Genomic DNA, 18361 nt, shown 5'->3' on the forward strand with positions numbered 1-18361 from the left:
TGTAAGAACTAGAAGAACCCAATAGAAAAGTACTGCGTGATAAAACTTTTATGCCTGGGTGGTGAACATGTGGTGACACTTTACTTCACGAAAGGATCATGGAATTCTAAATTTCTGGCAATATTTTGAAAGAGCAGACCCTGGGATGCTTAACAATAAGCGCCCCCCCCCCCCCCCCCCCAATTCCTTTAAGGCCATTTTGCATTCCTTATGAAGAACAAGGTAAAAATTGTCAGTCACCAAATGGGTCACTCAAACCTAGCCCTTTTGAGAATCTGTGCAGAGATTTTTAAGACACCTACTCCGCAGTACTCCGCAAAAGACATGAAGGCACTCAAGGAGTTCATTATTCAGGGGTGAAAAAGGATAGATATGAAATTATATCGCGATCCTTTATACTCCATGACAAGAATGATAAATGTGTAGCCAAAAGTAAAAAGGTTATAGTAAGTTTTAGAATGTGATTTGTATAATTTATTCTGACATGTATTTATATGATGTCCGTAGCTGACATTAATAACATAAATTGTAACAGTGATTATGAAGAAATATATCTTTATGGTCAGAGGGGATGTACTCATTTATATAGTATAGCAGGGAGCACACATTATATTGATTTGGATTAGAAATTTCAGCCAAAAGTGGATTTAAGTATTGATTTATGTGAACAATTTTGTCTAAAGTTATATTGCATCAAGGAATACTTGGCACTCAATAGGTGATTTTGTTCTCTTTATTTTAATTATCCAGAAATTAAACATGTACAAACGTTTCGGTTAGGCGACCTTCACCTTGCGCGCTCATTACACCAGTGGTGGATGCCTCGGTCTGCACACAGCGCTCGATCATCCTGATGCCAATGATAATTAAACATGTCTGCACACTGATGAAGGTCACCTGACCAAAACCATTATGCCTATTTAATTTTTGGATAATTACCGTATTTTTCGCTTTATAAGACGCACTTTTCCTCCCCAAATTTTGGGAGGAAAATGGGGGGTGCGTCTTATAAAGCGGTAGCGGGGGGGGGGGGGGTCCTGTCTGAGGCGATCGGGCGGGTGCCTGTGGCTGCATGCAAGCGCCCGGGTACCTGTACTTGCATGCAGCGGCAGCCGGGTACCCGTGGCTGTGTACGGGCGGCAGCGGGTGCTGTGTGGGGTCGGCAGCCAGGTACCTGTGCTTGCATGCGGTGGCAGACGGGTACCCATGGCTGTGTGCGGGCGGCAGCCGGGTGCTGTGTGCGAGCGGCAGTCGGGTGCCCGTGCAGGTACTCGGCTGCCGCCCTCACACAGTCACCCATCTGCCGCCCGCACACAGCCATGGGTACCCGGCTGCCACCGCACGCAAGCACAGGTACCCGGCGGCTTGTACGCGGGGTGGGCGGGCAGCCTGCTGGCTGCCACTCTGTGCATGCGGGGCGGGCGGCTGTGCAGCTTACCAGTTGTCCGCGGTCCCACTTTCAAATGATGGCGCCGGTGGAGCTCTTGGATGAGAGCTCCATCTGCGCACGCGCTGCTCCGGGAGTCAGCGCGTGCGCAGATGGAGCCCTTGGATGAGAGCTCCATCTGCGCATGCGTCGCTCCGGGCGCCATTACTTGAATCGGGACCGCGGACACACTCCACCACTGAGCCGTCGCCGCCGCTCCCACTACTGAGCCGCCGCTGCCACCACTGAACCGGGACCGCGGACACACGCCACCACTGAGCAGTCCCTGCCGCTGCCACCACTGAGCAGTTGCCGCCGCTCCCACCACTGAGCCGCCGCCGCCGCTGCCACCACTGAACCGGGACCGCGGACACACGCCACCACTGAGCAGTCCCTGCCGCTGCCACCACTGAGCAGTCCCTGCCGCTGCCACCACTGAGCAGTTGCCGCCGCCGCTGCCACCACTGAACCGGGACCGCGGACACTCACTGCACCGGCCTGCTGCACGGCTCACACGCCACGGCTGCTGCCGCCACCACGGACCCCACGGATCCTGCCACCGCGGACGCCACCGCGCCTGCAACCACGGCACCTGCAACCACGGACCCCGCTGCCACTGACCTGCCGCGCCTGCCAGCACAACCTGTGCCTCCTGTGACCCCGCTTCACCACCACTGCTGCCCCCCTCCGGTAAGAGAACACCGGAGTATAAGACGGACCCCATTTTTCTTTTTTTTACCTTTTTTATGTCTAAGTTTGGGGTGCGTCTTATATTCCGGTGCGTCTTATAAAGCGAAAAATACGGTAAAATAAATAGAATAAAATCACCTATTGAGTGCTTAGTATTGCTTGATATGACATATGGCTTTGGAACCTACTTGTGCACCACCCTGCCAGAAGTGTCAAGCTATCCTTATCTAAAGTTATATTGTGGCCTGTTTTGTTTTAAGGAATATTTTCCTAAAATGGCTCCAGGTCTTACACACTAGTAAGGTTAATATCCAGTCTAGAAAAATGCTCAAGAGCTTGTAAAGGATTATATACAGGAGTATGTAGTAGAAAATAACATTACATGTGATAGCCTGCATGGTTTTACTAATGACAGAATATGTCAAACCAACCTGATTGTTATGAAGTGGTGAGTAGAAACCTGGACAGGTAGCTATTATATACTGTTTTTGGCATATGACAATGTCCCAGATAGATTCTCAATGGGTAAATTAAAAGTCTATAAAATAAGAAGGTAAGGATTGGAATTGGATCGAAAATGGGCCCCAAGACTGCACTCAGAGTTGTGGTGAATGACTGCTACTCTTTATGGTTTCTGGTTATTTTATAAGTGGTGTGCTCCGAAGTCCAGTGCTGGGTGCTCAATCATTCTACATATAAATTAATGACATAAAAGACAATATTATTAAAATGGGTTGCAAAAGACAAAAAGCTACGTGCTATAGTGCAGTCTATGGAAGACCGACTTATATAAGTTGTTTTGATCAAACTGAATGTTTAGGCGTCCACTTGGCAAATGGAATTGAATGAGAAAAAATGTGAAAGGGAATCTGTCAGCAGGATTAAACACCCAAACTAATTATATGCTCCTGTAGCTCTTTCAAAGACGTCTAGAAAAACCTTCACATGGCTAGTGCATTCCTCTGTTACTGAGAAATCAGCCTTTGAATAGATATTCAAAATGGATCTGAAGCCTCTGTCACTCCAGCTCTATTATCCGCCTAGTGATGCTTCCTCCTGCGTGACCAACAGCTTTAATGCTGTGTGACTTTGTGAAGCCCCGCAAGTATTGTGTCGGTGCATTACCTTCAGGGACTCCACTCGGCTGGATCTTTGTCACAGGTAGGAAATCTTCTATTTGTCGTGACGCCACTCTCAGAATTGCGGTCAGTGGGGACCGCCACTGCAGATTAAGGGATGCCTGGGGCTGATGGTGGGTGCAGTCGGTTGTAGTAGCCTCCTGAGAGTGAGGCAAGCCCCAGGGCCCTGTGTAGGTGTGTAGAACCACAAGGCGCAGAATAACTCCTCACAAGCAGAATGTCTTTCAGGGGTTTTACTCACAGAAGGTGGCAGAGTGAGTAACCCGGGCGTAGCTGGGATGAACCAGGCTGGAACCAGGTATCCTTCAGGCTGACTGATGAGGGTGACTACCGACTCACCTTCCTTAGCCCTTTGCGTTTTGGGGTAACCCCGACTTTTAGTCCCTATGGGGGTCACCCAGGGAAGTTGCTGAAGCCTCTCTCCCCTTCGTTTTGTCCGTTTGCTTGTAGCCTGGACCAGGACACTCCGGCTGCTTGCCTCCTGTGAACTATGGGCCCTAACTGTGGCGACGTGGCTGCGGACTTTTTAGTGTGTTCTTGGGGGTGTGAATTGCCCCCTCAAGCAGGTTTGGCAAGGAAAGGTGGATCTATCCCTGCACTGGGACCTACTACCCGTTTGGGCCTGGTAACTCCCTAGCAGTCTCCTTACTTCCCACTCCGTTGCTCTCTCTTTAGCTGAAGATGGATTTCGGGTAGCACTACTAGGTGACCGTTCTCCCCCGTCGGTAGCCACTGCGCGGACGCTGTCAGACTGCAACAGCCCCAGGGGTCTGCTCCTGACGTCTGCTCCCCCTGAACTGCACACTGAACCGGCTCACTGCTCCTCCTCTCCTGTTCTTGCCTACGCCACCTAGCAACCAGGCTCTCCACCACACCCCTTGAGTGGAGATGGAGGCTTTTTACCCCCTCCACTATTCCAGTGGAGGTGAAGGCTTTGCCCCCTCCTGGGATCCCCAGGGGTCCTCTCAAAGGTACATGTGTGAGACCTGATCACTATGCGCCTGTGTAGTCACACCTCGGTCAGCCTTCTGGATTACCTGTATTGTACTGTCCCCAGCATGGGTGCAGCACTCAGTGGTGCCTGACCAGGTCAGGGGCGCCACATTCCCCCTTAGTTATCACCAGCACGTCCTCGGGCTGCAAGACAACATTTTAAAATGCATAAAACATTAAAACATGGTAAAACTTTTAAAACCACCAGGTACCATACATCACCACCCTCCACCCACAAGTCCGTTAACCCACCCAAACCCTTTCAGGAGGCAGGTCACCGGTCCTTTTGGTAACCAGATCTGGGCCATCTACTTCCCCAGACCTTTCCTCCAATCTGCCTCTCCCGTCGGCCGCGCCTTCAGCCACTTCTGGCAGGATGTAGAGGCGGCTTCCAGGGTCTGGTGGTTTCAGGGTATACCTGGCCTGGTGGATCCGCGCCTTCAGCCTCTTCTGGCAGGATGTAGAGGCGGCCTCCACAGTTGGTGCTGACCAGGTACCCTCTTTGTGGTGGAGAGCCAGGCCCCATAAACAGGCATGCTCTCTGGTTGCAGGTAAGCCAAGGCCCCATAACGGACGTGCTCCCTGGTTGCAGGCGAGCCAGGCCCCTAAACAGGCTGGCCCTGGTGGTGGTACCCTCTGGTGTAACTATTTACACTGCGAGAGTTTGTGGCTATAGCCAGTTCATAGCCTTAAGGTTCATTTCTCACATTAGTTTATGTGGGCACATTGCTTAAACTTATAAACGTTGCAAAAACTTCAAACTGGTCAAAACAGTAACTTGTTGTACTTCTGACTTTACTTTCCTCTACTCCTCCATACCAGGGCTTGGGCCTGTAGGGCTGCGGCACCTGTTGGTTTCTCGATCTCTTTCATCGTCCGTGGTGGTCTCATCAGTGGGTTCTTTATCTCTCCTTTCTCTATCTCCATCTTCTTCTGTGTCTGTTTCTTTTGCAGGACTGCTGTAAGGCTTTCTGGTACATGGGGTAACATCCAATGCATACCAGCCTCTTTCTCCCTGGTGCATGGTAAATTCCACTGAGTCTCCTGTTCGCAGATTTCTGCCTGGATGTCCTCTGGGCAAATGAGCTCTGACGTCTCTTCTATTCACGAATATGCCCTCTTTCATACCAGGAGCTACTATAAAACCATATCCACTCTTCAAACTGAAGTCTTCGACTACACCACGGCAAAGTGGTCCTCTAACCTGGGATTTGGCTCTCCTCAGAAACCGTTTCTCCTCCAGGTCTCTGGCCGTGACTTCATCTTTATTCTCTGGAGACTGCGGTGCAGGGGAAAACTTGGTTCTACTGCGGCGCCGTGTTTTGCGGGCTTGATTCTGCTGGGTGGCTGCTTCACTGCTGGCAGGCTCCCAGGTGAGGTTGCTGGACAAATCTTCCTCTTCATCCCAGCGGGAATACGGCAGCATCTCTGGCTCTGGGCATGGATCCACTGCTGATGGCTCCGGGGTCAGCTCCTCAGCTTCCTGGCCTCCTCTCCCCCTTAGTTCTTCTGAGCACTCCTTTGGTGGCAGCGCTGGGGATGAGTGTTCATCAGCTGGCCCAGGCGGTGGACTTTTTGGCGTGGACATCTCCAGAGTCTTCTGAGGGGTATGTGGAGGGAGCAGATACCGGTCCACCATCTCCTGTGGGAACTGGGACTCTAGGTTAGCCTTCAGCTTCCAGTATGCGGGGTCCTCCCCCAGCGTAGACTTCCTAGCAGGGACTTCCTTGGACTGGGGAGCGGTGTCTGCTCTGGCCTTGCAGGCCGGGGTAAATGGTGATACAACCTTGTCTTGGCGGGCCGCGCCTGGCATGGCGGCGGCCTGGTCTTGGCGGGCCGCGCCTGGCATGGCGGCGGCCTGGATCAGCGTCGCTGTTGCAGCTGAAGTCTTAGCGGGCATCGCTACTGTAGCCGGTTCTTGGCGGGCCGGGCAGGGCATCGCTGCGGCGGCCTGAATTGGCGTCGCAGCTGCGATGGGATCTGTGCAGGCTGGGCTGGGCGTCGCTGCAGCGACCGGAGCTTGGCGGGCCGCACCTGGCGTGGCTGCGGCCTGGTTCAGCACCTCGCCTGCGGCGTGGATGAGCGTCGCTGCTGCGGTGGGGTCTTGGCGGGCCGGGCCTAGCAAGGCGGCGGCCTGGGTCAGCGTCACACCCGCGGCATGGATGAGGGTCGCGGTGGCAGCCGGATCTTTACGGGCCGGGCAGGGCGTCTCTGCGGCGGCCTGGGCTTGGCGGGCCGCACCTGGCGTGGCTGCGGCCTGGTTCAGCGTCGCCGCGGCGGGCGCCTCTTCGGGGACTACGGGCGTGGCAGCAGGGGTCGGGGCACTCGTGCTGGCAGGGGCAACACTGGACTCACCCATCGGTAGCAGCATCGGGGTCTGAGTCGTCGCCGCTCGGTCTGGCACTCGTCGCGTGGCCCTCTCCTCGTAGGCCTGTACCGCCGTAGCCATCCCCAGGAGCTCCTTGCGTCCCTCGCTGAGCTGCCGTAGAACCCTGGTTTCTAGTTGGTTGCAGCACTGAGCAAGCTCTCGGGCCCACCAGGCAGCGGAGCCTGGCTCGGGGTCTCTGCATCCAGACGCCATTTCCTCTAACAGCAGGCTTCTGGCTCCCTTTCTGTCCCGACGTCTCTGAACGCCTCCGCTCTCTTCACTGGCGAGGTCAGAACACTGCAGGGGATCTCTGGGTAGCCACACCTCTTCGTGGGCGGTAACTTCTCCCAGCGCGGGCTGCTGTTGTTTTTCAGCGCGCTTTTCATGGTGGCAATATGGCGGCGCTTCCAATTTTCCAAGCGGACCGCCCAGGCACATGGTCACCTGTCTGAACAGGTCTAGTCCTTATCCTGTTCGTGACGCCAGATGTGAAGCCCCGCAAGTATTGTGTCGGTGCATTACCTTCAGGGACTCCACTCGGCTGGATCTTTGTCACAGGTAGGAAATCTTCTATTTGTCGTGACGCCACTCTCAGAATTGCGGTCAGTGGGGACCGCCACTGCAGATTAAGGGATGCCTGGGGCTGATGGTGGGTGCAGTCGGTTGTAGTAGCCTCCTGAGAGTGAGGCAAGCCCCAGGGCCCTGTGTAGGTGTGTAGAACCACAAGGCGCAGAATAACTCCACACAAGCAGAATGTCTTTCAGGGGTTTTACTCACAGAAGGTGGCAGAGTGAGTAACCCGGGCGTAGCTGGGATGAACCAGGCTGGAACCAGGTATCCTTCAGGCTGACTGATGAGGGTGACTACCGACTCGCCTTCCTTAGCCCTTTGCGTTTTGGGGTAACCCCGACTTTTAGTCCCTATGGGGGTCACCCAGGGAAGTTGCTGAAGCCTCTCTCCCCTTCGTTTTGTCCGTTTGCTTGTAGCCTGGACCAGGACACTCCGGCTGCTTGCCTCCTGTGAACTATGGGCCCTAACTGTGGCGACGTGGCTGCGGACTTTTTAGTGTGTTCTTGGGGGTGTGAATTGCCCCCTCAAGCAGGTTTGGCAAGGAAAGGTGGATCTATCCCTGCACTGGGACCTACTACCCGTTTGGGCCTGGTAACTCCCTAGCAGTCTCCTTACTTCCCACTCCGTTGCTCTCTCTTTAGCTGAAGATGGATTTCGGGTAGCACTACTAGGTGACCGTTCTCCCCCGTCGGTAGCCACTGCGCGGACGCTGTCAGACTGCAACAGCCCCAGGGGTCTGCTCCTGACGTCTGCTCCCCCTGAACTGCACACTGAACCGGCTCACTGCTCCTCCTCTCCTGTTCTTGCCTACGCCACCTAGCAACCAGGCTCTCCACCACACCCCTTGAGTGGAGATGGAGGCTTTTTACCCCCTCCACTATTCCAGTGGAGGTGAAGGCTTTGCCTCCTCCTGGGATCCCCAGGGGTCCTCTCAAAGGTACATGTGTGAGACCTGATCACTATGCGCCTGTGTAGTCACACCTCGGTCAGCCTTCTGGATTACCTGTATTGTACTGTCCCCAGCATGGGTGCAGCACTCAGTGGTGCCTGACCAGGTCAGGGGCGCCACAACTTCAGGCAATGGAAACATCAGTCAAGCAAGGGGATGCTGCCCTGGCCAGCGAATAACACTGGAGGGACACAGGCCTCATAGCCGTTTGCATATAATTTGAAGCAATCAATGATTTCTCAATAATGAAGGAACCGGCTAGCCATTAAAAAGTATTGCTGGACTTGTCTTTGAAAGAGCTACTTAGTTATATAAATAGTTTGGGGTGCAAAATCCTGCTGACAAATTCCTTTAAGTCAACTGGGCGCTAGTAATTTGCAGGTATCAGAGTAATTCTCTTATAGAGAAGGATTTCGATGTGCATATAGATCACAGTAACAGCATGCATTATCTATGGTTTCTAAAGCTGCAGGAAAGTCCTCTGTTAAGGCCGGGTCCACACGGGGACTAATGCGATCCTCGCATGACACTCGGCTCACTCTGGCAGCACAGCGAGAGCAGAGTGTCATGCGAGTTTCACTGCGACTGAGGTCCGATCATGCGATCGTACCTCAGCTGCGGTGGGTGGGCCCGCACTGAGGAGGGGTGGGCTAGCGCTGAGGAGGGGGGGCCGGCACGGAGGAGGACAGGGAGGGATTTATCTCCCTCTTTTCTCCATTGCCGGCTATTGCCATTCTCGCTCTGCATGCGCGGTACACCGGTGTACTGTGAGTGCAGTGCGATCTTTCTCTTGCCCCATAGACTTGAATGGGTGCGAGACAAACAGACTCGCATTGCACCTGCAGCATGCTGCAATTGTTTTCTCGGTCCGATTAGGGCTGAGAAAATAATCGCTCATGGGTGCTGTCACATATTGGTCAGAGTGGAATGCAATGTTTTATCGCATTCCATTCACTCCGATTTTCATGCCGTGTGGCTTAGGCCTAAAAGTAGTTATAGGGACCTAATACTATCATTTTACAAAGCGCTATCGTAAGCTTATCTGGAATACACAGTTTAGTTCTGGGCAAGAGTTGTTAAAGAAGCCATGAAGCTAGAAAAAGTACAAAGAAGAGCCATAAAGCTGGTAAGGAACATAGATCCTAGTTATGAGGAAAGAGTACAGGAATTATAATTTAGACTTGAAAAAAGCCATCGGTAACTATCAATGGTTTAAAAAAAGACTTAGATCTTCCTTTAGAAGAAAATAAATATTTATGTAAAAACATAAAATGATTGTCCTAAATCATGATCCAGTCAATGGACACCCGGTATGAGGAGGGAAAGAGCTGCTCGTTTAGGGGAGATTGGTTCATGGAATATGGCTGTATCTAAACGCTTTGCGACCTCTCATCCCTTGGTTTAACTTGATGGACGTGTCTATTTCTCAGCCGTATGACGTAAATTAAAATATTGGTCACAGCTCATAGCGTCTTCCATCTAAGGGTATGTACAAATTGCATCTTTAAGACATTGGTGGAACGGTCAAGTTTTACAAACACTTCAGGAAAACACCAGCATCTTATCAATCAGTTTTGCAGTAGTTCCCCCTCCATGTTTTTGCTTTATACTTTAAAGTATATAGAGCTGATGGCTTAAAAACAAAGCTGTTACTTCTTTTAAGGTTTCCAAACTCTAAAGGCTGCTTTACACCAGACAATCTATCGTGCGATAGATCGTCGGGGTCACGGTTTTTGTGACGCACATCCGGCATCGCTGGCGATGCCGGCCTGTGTGACACCTCCTAGCGACGCAGTATCGCTCACAAATCATGAGTCGGGTACTGCTCGCTAGGTTCCATAATATCGTTTACTTTAGTTGACCATCGTTTCCGTGGTAGCACACGCCGCTCCGTGTGACACCACGGGAACGATGAGCAGCTCACCTGCCTCCCGCGGCCGCCGCCGGCTCTATGTGGAAGGAAGGAGGTGGGCGGGATGTTTACGTCCCGCTCATCTCCGCCCCTCCGCTTCTATTGGCCGGCGGCTGTGTGACGTCGCTGTGACGCCAAACGTCCCTCCCACTCCAGGAAGTGGACGTTCGCCGCCCACAGCGAGGTCGCACGAGAGGTAAGTATGTGTGACGGGGGTTACTAACTTTGTGCGACACGGGCAGCGATTTGCCCGTGACGCAAAAAGGATGGGGGCGGGTACGATCGATTGTGAAATCGCACAATCGGTCATACCGTGTAAAGCAGGCTTAAGGCGATGTGCCCACACTGCGGATTTTGCGTGGATTTTGCCGCGGATTTGCCGCAGATTTGCCGCGGATTTTCCGAAAATCTGCAGCAGCGGCACTTCCAAGCCATTTCAATGGGATTTTGGAAATGCTGTATCCATGCTGCGGATTTTTCCGCGGCGGATTTGCCGTGGATTTTAATCCGGAAAAATCTGCAGCATGTCAATTATTGTTGCGGATTTTGGTGCGGATTTTGGGTATAGAATGGGGGAAAGAAAAAAAAAATCCGCATCAAAATCCGCGGCAAAATCGCGGTAAATCCGTGGCAAATCCGCGGCAAAAAAAGGTGCAGATTTGCCGCAAAAGTCGCGGATTTTCATGCAGAAAAATCCGCAGATACATTCTGCCGTGGACACATAGCCTAAAGGAAGTGACATGAGATGGAACACGTGCACAGCAATGTCATTTGGGCACAGCTGTGCAGTAATGTTCACTTTTGGCTGCCTTTTTTCTAGGCGGAATCTGCCTGAAAAAGACGTCATGCGCACATATTCTAAATATTTGCATGTGCCAAATATTCAAGCTTACATACCTGTCAATGAACTGTTGCGCTTCTCTCAGCATTTGAGATGCAGTTCTTTCCACTTTCATTGGTTGCTCAATGATATCATGGTTTCTCATTATTATGCAGCTCCAGTATTGTACAAAACCATATTTTAAGTACCATGTGAAAAAAAATAAGATACAAAACAGTGCAGTGTAGAAAATGACATGCCCGTTAATGGTAAGCATGTTACTGTATCTAACGATCACTAATGTCATCACAGCAAAAGCCATAAGCTGAGTAATTAGTGTCAGTTGTGCTACAAAAGGGACATCCATTTCAAGCAACCCTCCGGGCTTACATTCGTTGATGAGGGTAAAAGGCATACCATAAAAATAATCAAAGCCATGGCTAAGAGGATGATGACAATGATCATTTAGAGATTCACAATTCACCCCAAGATGCCATTTGCCTAAAGAACGTAAAGAAAAAGATACTGCAATTAATTTATGGAACACAATCGAGGGGAAATTAAAAAAGACTTGTTTCATAGAGTTAAAATGTACAAATCATCTTTGTGTGGCTGCCAATTTTTTTTTAAATATAACAATCAGCAGCCACACACAGATGATGTGGCCAATAAAAATGGCTCCAAAAGCCATGTTTTTGTAGAGGTGCAGTTGTGCCATACGCCTTCCATTTTTGGGTTATGGATTGAACAGTGAGATATTCAGATCTTAGGCTATTTCTTTTATATCCTAATGCTGCTTTACTCTTTTTCACATCTTTACCCCTTACCTACAGTATATCACAAAAGTGAGTACACCCCTCAGACTTTTGTAAATATTTTATTATATATTTTCATGGGACAACACTAACTATGTGACACTTTGATACAATGTAAAGTAGTCAGTGTACGGCTTGTATAACAGTGTAAATTTGGTGTGCCCTCTAATTAACTCAACACACAGCCAATAATGTCTAAACTGTTGGCAACAAAAGATAGTACACACTCAAAGAAAAGTGGTCAAATTGTGCCCAAAGTAGCAATATTTTTAGTGGGCACCATTATTTTCAAGCACAGCCTTAACTCTTTTGTGCATTGTGTTCACTAAAGCATCACAGGAGCCACTGGAATCTACTTCAAGTTTTCCATGAAGACATCACAGAGCTGGTGGTTGTGAGAGACCTTATGTTCATCCACCTTCCATTTGTGGATGCCTCAGATGTTCAATAGGGTTTAATTCTGGAGACATGCTTGGACAGTCTAGCACCTATACTCTCAGTTTCTTTATCAAGGCAGGGGATTGTCTTGGAGGTGTGTTTGGGGTCATTATCATGTTGGCCCAGTTTCCAAAGGGAAGGGATCATGCTCTGCTTCAATATGTCACAGTACATGTTGGCATTCACGGTTCCCTCAATGAACTGTAGCTCCTCACAGCCGGCAGCACTCATGCAGACACAAACCATTACACTTCCACCTTCATGCTGACTGTAGGTAAGACACACTTGTATTTGTACTCCTCACCTGGTTGACGCCACACACGCTTAACACCATCTGAACCAAATAAGTTTATTTTGGTCTCATCAGAGAACAGGACATGATTCCAGTAATCCATGTCCTCAGCCTACTTGTCTTGAGCAAACTGTTTGCTGGTTTTTTTGTGCATCATCTTTAGAAGAGGCTTCCTTCTGGGACAACAGCCATGCAGACCAATTTGAAACAGTGTGCGGCGTATGATCTGAGCACTGAAAGGCTGACCCCCCCACCCCTTTAACATCTGCAGAAATGCTGGCAGCACTTGTACGTCTATTTTGAAAAGACAACATCTGTATATGACACTGAATATGTGCACACACACTTCTTTGGTCAACCATGTTGAGGCCTGTACTGAGTGAAAACTGTCTTGTTAATCCACTGTATGGTCTCGGTCACCGTGCAGAGGGATAGGCAGCTGCTTAGATGAACTCATGACTGCTGTTTTTTTGGCACAAGGTTATAGGAGGCTGGGTTTTTATAAAACTGTGAAAATTGCATCAAATGGCCTTTCCGAATGATAATAATGAACAGGCCATAACCCTAAAAGGCTAATTAAGGTCTGAAACCTATCAGTTCTGGCGGTTTTGATGTTGGTGGGCATCGTGGCAGGTCTCCGAGGATCGGGGGGGGGGTTATCCTCTTACTACCTCTGCACCCAAGCAAGTCCCTCACACTTCTGGCTGTCCTCCGGTTCTCCATCAGGTCACCCTTTACCCCTCACTGGCCATGAGGGGTGGGGTGTCATCTTTGGAGGGCAGAGCTAGTGCAGGTGCTTGCTCTGGCCGTGTTTTGCGCTCTAAGAGTGGGTTGTGATATTGCTGGGAGGTGATGATGCTGTTCAGGGGTCCCGGGACGCCGGGTACCCTAGCATCAGCTGTTGACAGGAGATATCGAATGCCATTTCTCCTGGCTCAGCTATGTTTTGAGAGGCTCCTTTCACTCTTCTCTTCTTGCCTTTTTCTTTGCCTCTATGGGCTGAGGGTGGAGACTGGGCGTTACCTCAGCATTGTCAGGTGGTGCATGAGAGGGATATTTAACAAACAAACCCTTGGTTATTTGGGCACATAAATCTACACGAGTGCCCAAACTTTTGAATCAGCCCATTTTTCTTTTTTTACTAATTTTAAAATGTAATCAAGTTCATTTTTTCCCCCTAAAATACAAAGGAAATGTGTCATCTTTAACTTCATGCCTTTTAGAGATCATTTCATTCTATTCTATTTTATTCTATTTTATTCTATCAAAATATGCAGTAGGTGTAATAATAATAATAATAATAATAATAATAATATTAGCAAATACCTCCAAATAGAAATGTAGTATATAGTTCTTCTGATTCATTGTCATTTACCGCATGTTCAGGGCATTGCAGGACCTAGGTGTCTATGTTTAGAACCATGCATATAGTCACAATTAGTTAGTTGCAAGTGCTTATAGCCATGGATATCTAAGGTCTTGCAATGCTCTGCACATAAGGTAAGCAACATAGTGAATCAGAAGAACTATACTACATTTCTAATTTATTTGCTAATTTTAATATTATTTATTACTACTACACCTGCTACATACTGGGATAGGGTCTTGGAAATGGGAATACCCCTTTAATTGTTCACAATAACAGTAATTCTGACCAGGGATGTCCAAGCTTTTACATGCCACTATATATCTTACATAGAAAAATGTTATTAGAAGGCAGAACATGTGGACAAATAGAATAAAGTAGGATAAACTATATAGAAAAATATGGCAGTCTAAATCATTACCTATAATTCCAGTAGAATATCCTTGTTTCTGTAAAATTGAGGCAAAGGTAGTCTCATTAGGAGGAAGTCCACCAGTTGCACCAAGCCACTTTATAGTACGAGCTCCACCACACGAATCCATACCTAACATAACAACTCTGATTAGCTCTTATTTCATACGTCATGCACAAAATAGCACCAGTATTCATATTAATGAAATGGCTAGTTAAATAATCTTTAGACCATCTTTTTTTTTTAAAGAAAATACACGGTAAATGTACTTTCTTTTATTTACAGCTAATTGCTTAGGGAACAGACCACTACTGCTCGTATCTACAGTAGTAGTGGTGGGCGAACATGAGAAGTACTTATTATATTGAGCTTCTAAGTGCTGAAGCTGACCAGTATTGCTGGAACGTACTGCTAAATCCTAATACTGGCCAACTTCAGTCAGTGTAAGGTTTCTTTCACACATCCGTGATTCTGGTACATATGTGCTAGTTTTTATACATATCTGAAACATGGACATACGCAGACCCATTAAAATCAATGGGTCTGCGCACACATCAGTGATTGTTTACTGACCGTGCCTCCGTGCGGCGTACACGCGTGTCCGTGATTGCCGCATGGAGACATGTTAGTTTTTTTCTGGCATCACTGATATCCCATGGACCACACAATGGTGTGATCTGTGAAACACGTACTAGTAAAACACGGACATTGAAAATAAAAAGCTTTTTATACTCACCTTCTCCTGCAGTCTTCAGCCTCTGCTGCCTCCTCCTTCCAGCCCGGCTGCTTATTCTCATGCATATTCATTTAAGGAAGTAGCTGCAGCGGAGGTCAGCGGTGGCCGGATACACAGCAGAGCCGAAGAGTTCAGAACCACGGACAGCAGGAGCGGGGACAGTTGAGTATATCTCGATGTGCTATCACAGATGACGGACACTCAGATGACAATTATTTTCTTTTAAAAGGGAACCTGTCAGATCCAATATGCACCCAGAACCACGAGCAGTTCTCGGTGAATATTGCTAATCCCTGCCTAACCGTCCCTGTATACACTAGTATAGATACAGAGATCTTTAGAAAAAGTATTTCTAAAAATCTTTTATCGTATGCAAATGAGCGCAGTGACTAGTCCCAAGGGTGTTGCTCCCCTTGCTGGTTGACCCATTAGCATGTTAGCACGCCCCTGTGGGCGTGCTAATATGCTAATGAATGCGTTACGCCAGAGGATGATCTCACTCACCTCTCTGCTGCCATCGCCACCCAACACTGGATTTCGGCTCAGTACGCATGACCCCAGCGTTTCGGTCATGCGCACTATGAAGCCGGGTGTACGCGTCCTAGCTTCTAACTGAAGTAGTGCGCATGACCAAAAGTCCAAGTTCATGTGCTCTAAGCCGATATCCAGCATCGAGCGGCGATGGTAGCGGAGAGGTGAGTGAGATCATCCTCTGACGCTGCGTATTCATTAGCATGTTAGCACACTCAAATGCTAATAGGCCGACTGGCAAGGGAAGCAACGCCCTTGGGACTAGTCCCTGCGATCATTAGCATATGATAAAAGATGTTTAGAAATACTTTTTCTAAAGATCTCTTTATCTATGCTAATGTATACAGGGACGGTTAGGCATAGATTAGCAATATGCACTCAGAACTGCTTGTGGTTCTGGGTGCATATTGGACCTGACAGGTTCCCTTTAATCAGCTAAACGGAGCACTTTTAGAAACCGCTGAGAATGCTTTAAAATAAAATTAATATAACACACCTTATTGCTAAAGCAATGCTCAGGTTTCCTATCGGACTCTGTATTTTTCTGTTGTGTCCAGATGGGCATAAAACCAAACTGGTTAACAGACACATGTTCGTCAAGATGGAAGAAGTGCTAAAGTGAGTTTTTGATGTTACAGATTATCTGCACTTACTAGCTAAAGTAGGTTACTTGCGCTTTTTAACATGTGCTTTTATGGCTTTGTGCACATAGTACAGTGTTTAGATGCCTTTTTTGATACAGTTTGTGGCCCAAATCTGCATGTCTATCCTTATGCCAGCAAAGGCAATGAGAAATATTAATTTTAGATCACATGCACACGTTGAGTATTTGGTAAGTTTTTGTACCTCCGTATTGTTAAGCCAAAACCAGGAGTGGGTAAAATAGAGAAGTGGTGCCTGTGTTTCTATTATACTTTTCCTCTGATTGTTCCACTCCTGCTCTTGGTTTATAAATACTGAGGTAAAAAAACTCACCAAATGCTTAATTTAGACACGTGGCCTTAGTACCATCAAAAGGCAATAAAACACTGTAAAGCGGGCTTTACATGCTACGATTTCGCTACTGCGATCTCGTTGGGGTCACGGATTTTGTGACGCACTTCCAGCCGCTGTAGCGATGTCATAGCGTGTGACTCCTAGGAGCGATTTTGGATCGTTGCAAAAACGTCCAAAATCGCTCCTTGTTGACATGGGGGTCTGCTGCCAGTTATCGCTGCTGTCGCTGGGGCGAAGTTGATCCTCGTCCCTGCAGCAGCACGCATCGCTACGTGTGACGCCGCAGGAACGAGGATCATCTCATTACCTGCCTCCGGCCACAATGCGGAAGGAAGGAGGTGGGCGGGATGTTACGTCCCGCTCATCTCCGCCCCTCCGCTTACATTGGGCGGCCGCTTAGTGACGTCACTGTGACGCCAAACGGACCGCCCCCTTAGAAAGGAGGCGGTTCGCCGGTCACAGCGACGTCGAAGGACAGGTAAGTATGTGTGACGGGGGTGCGCGATTTTGTGCGCAACAGGCAGCGATATGCCCGTCGCGCACAAACGATGGGGGTGGGTGTCATGCTAGCGATATTGGGCCGGATATCGCAGCATGTAAAGCCACCCTTAGGCCACGTGCACACGCTGAGTATTTGGTTAGTTTTTTACCTCAGTATTTGTAACTAAAACCAGGAGTGGTAAAAATCAGAGGAAAAGTATAATAGAAATATAGCGCCCCTGAAGCCATCAGGAGCTAGAGGGAACAGCATCCTGTCAAAGATGCAGGGCCTACTCCCAGGGACCCAGAAGACCACTGCCGGTAACAGCAAAACACACATATAATCCCTGTTTTTCCCTTTCCCAAGAACTGGTGACAGGCTAGGGTTGGACCCAATGGATAGCGACCTAGGGGTGGAACCGATCCAGTCCACTAGATGACAACCAGGGAGGAGGTGTCAGATAGTCAGTAAGTGGAAGTGAAAGGAGACGGACATAACAGTACTGACGGGAGAGTGTAGCAGTGTCCTGTGAGGCTCAGGTGTGTGATTGCCGAAGGAGTACGGTAGAGTACTCACAGAACCATAGCACCGACGGGGTGCAGAGCCCTAGGTCAGGAAAACGCTCCAGGCAGACCTGATAAAATCTGCATGGTGAGGGGACCATCCAGGACCTCATCGACCGTAAAGTCCAGGGCACCAGCAGTGACGGGAGAACCAGGGACCGGAACAGAGTACCGACCCTTCAGGGTTCAAACTGCCCGCCGTACGGACTAAGACTGAAAGACTACCAGGAGGGGACCCCCACACACTCCAAGCCACGGAGACCCACCAACCAGAGACAGGTACAGGGGAAAGAAGCCACCAGGTCACCACACCGGCACTGAAACTAAGGGGACCAGTGGTGGGGACCAGCCTCCATTGGGCTGCAAGCATCACCATCGTGAGTAAAGAACCAGTTACACTGTAATCCCTTGTGTGGTCTACCTGGTACTGTTAATGGACTTAAACAACAAATGCCATCATTAATCCCCTGGGGCCTAGCCCTACTTGCGGAGGGCCGCAACATCCAGGCTGCCATTAATATCAGCCCCAGCAGTGAGTGACTCTGTAGTGGTGGCTCCATCCATATAGCCACAACCCGCAAGTGGCGTCACGACAAACACAGTATTGTAATCCCTGTAAATACCCACTTTTAAAAGCGAGCCCCCAGGGTCACAAAACCAGACACCGGCCATTACACCTGTGACACTTCCCAGTGAAACCAGACCCGGGACCGAGTACCCCATAGCCTCGGGGTGCGACAGAAACATGGGCTCTACTTCTGTATTTTACCCACTTCTGATTTTGGCTACAAATACTCAGGTAAAAAACTCATTAAATACTCAATATCGGCACGTGGCCTTATAGTATTCTGAAAGTTTAATAAT

At 49.1% G+C, this 18361-nt stretch overlaps 1 protein-coding gene across 1 annotated transcript in view; it reads right to left on the reverse strand.

Annotated features, from left to right (window-relative positions):
* LOC142291163 (arylsulfatase H-like) overlaps nt 1-18361 on the reverse strand; it is a 68349-nt gene that overhangs the window by 29146 nt on the left and 20842 nt on the right. Inside the window, exons 6-7 of the mRNA XM_075335473.1 lie at nt 14200-14322; nt 10945-11368 (exon numbers count right to left, since the gene is read on the reverse strand). Coding sequence (XP_075191588.1) covers nt 10945-11368; nt 14200-14322 — 547 coding nt within the window. The remainder of the gene's footprint in view (nt 1-10944; nt 11369-14199; nt 14323-18361) is intronic.

This window comes from Anomaloglossus baeobatrachus, chromosome 2, assembly GCF_048569485.1.
Source record: "Anomaloglossus baeobatrachus isolate aAnoBae1 chromosome 2, aAnoBae1.hap1, whole genome shotgun sequence".
NCBI lineage: Eukaryota > Metazoa > Chordata > Amphibia > Anura > Aromobatidae > Anomaloglossus > Anomaloglossus baeobatrachus.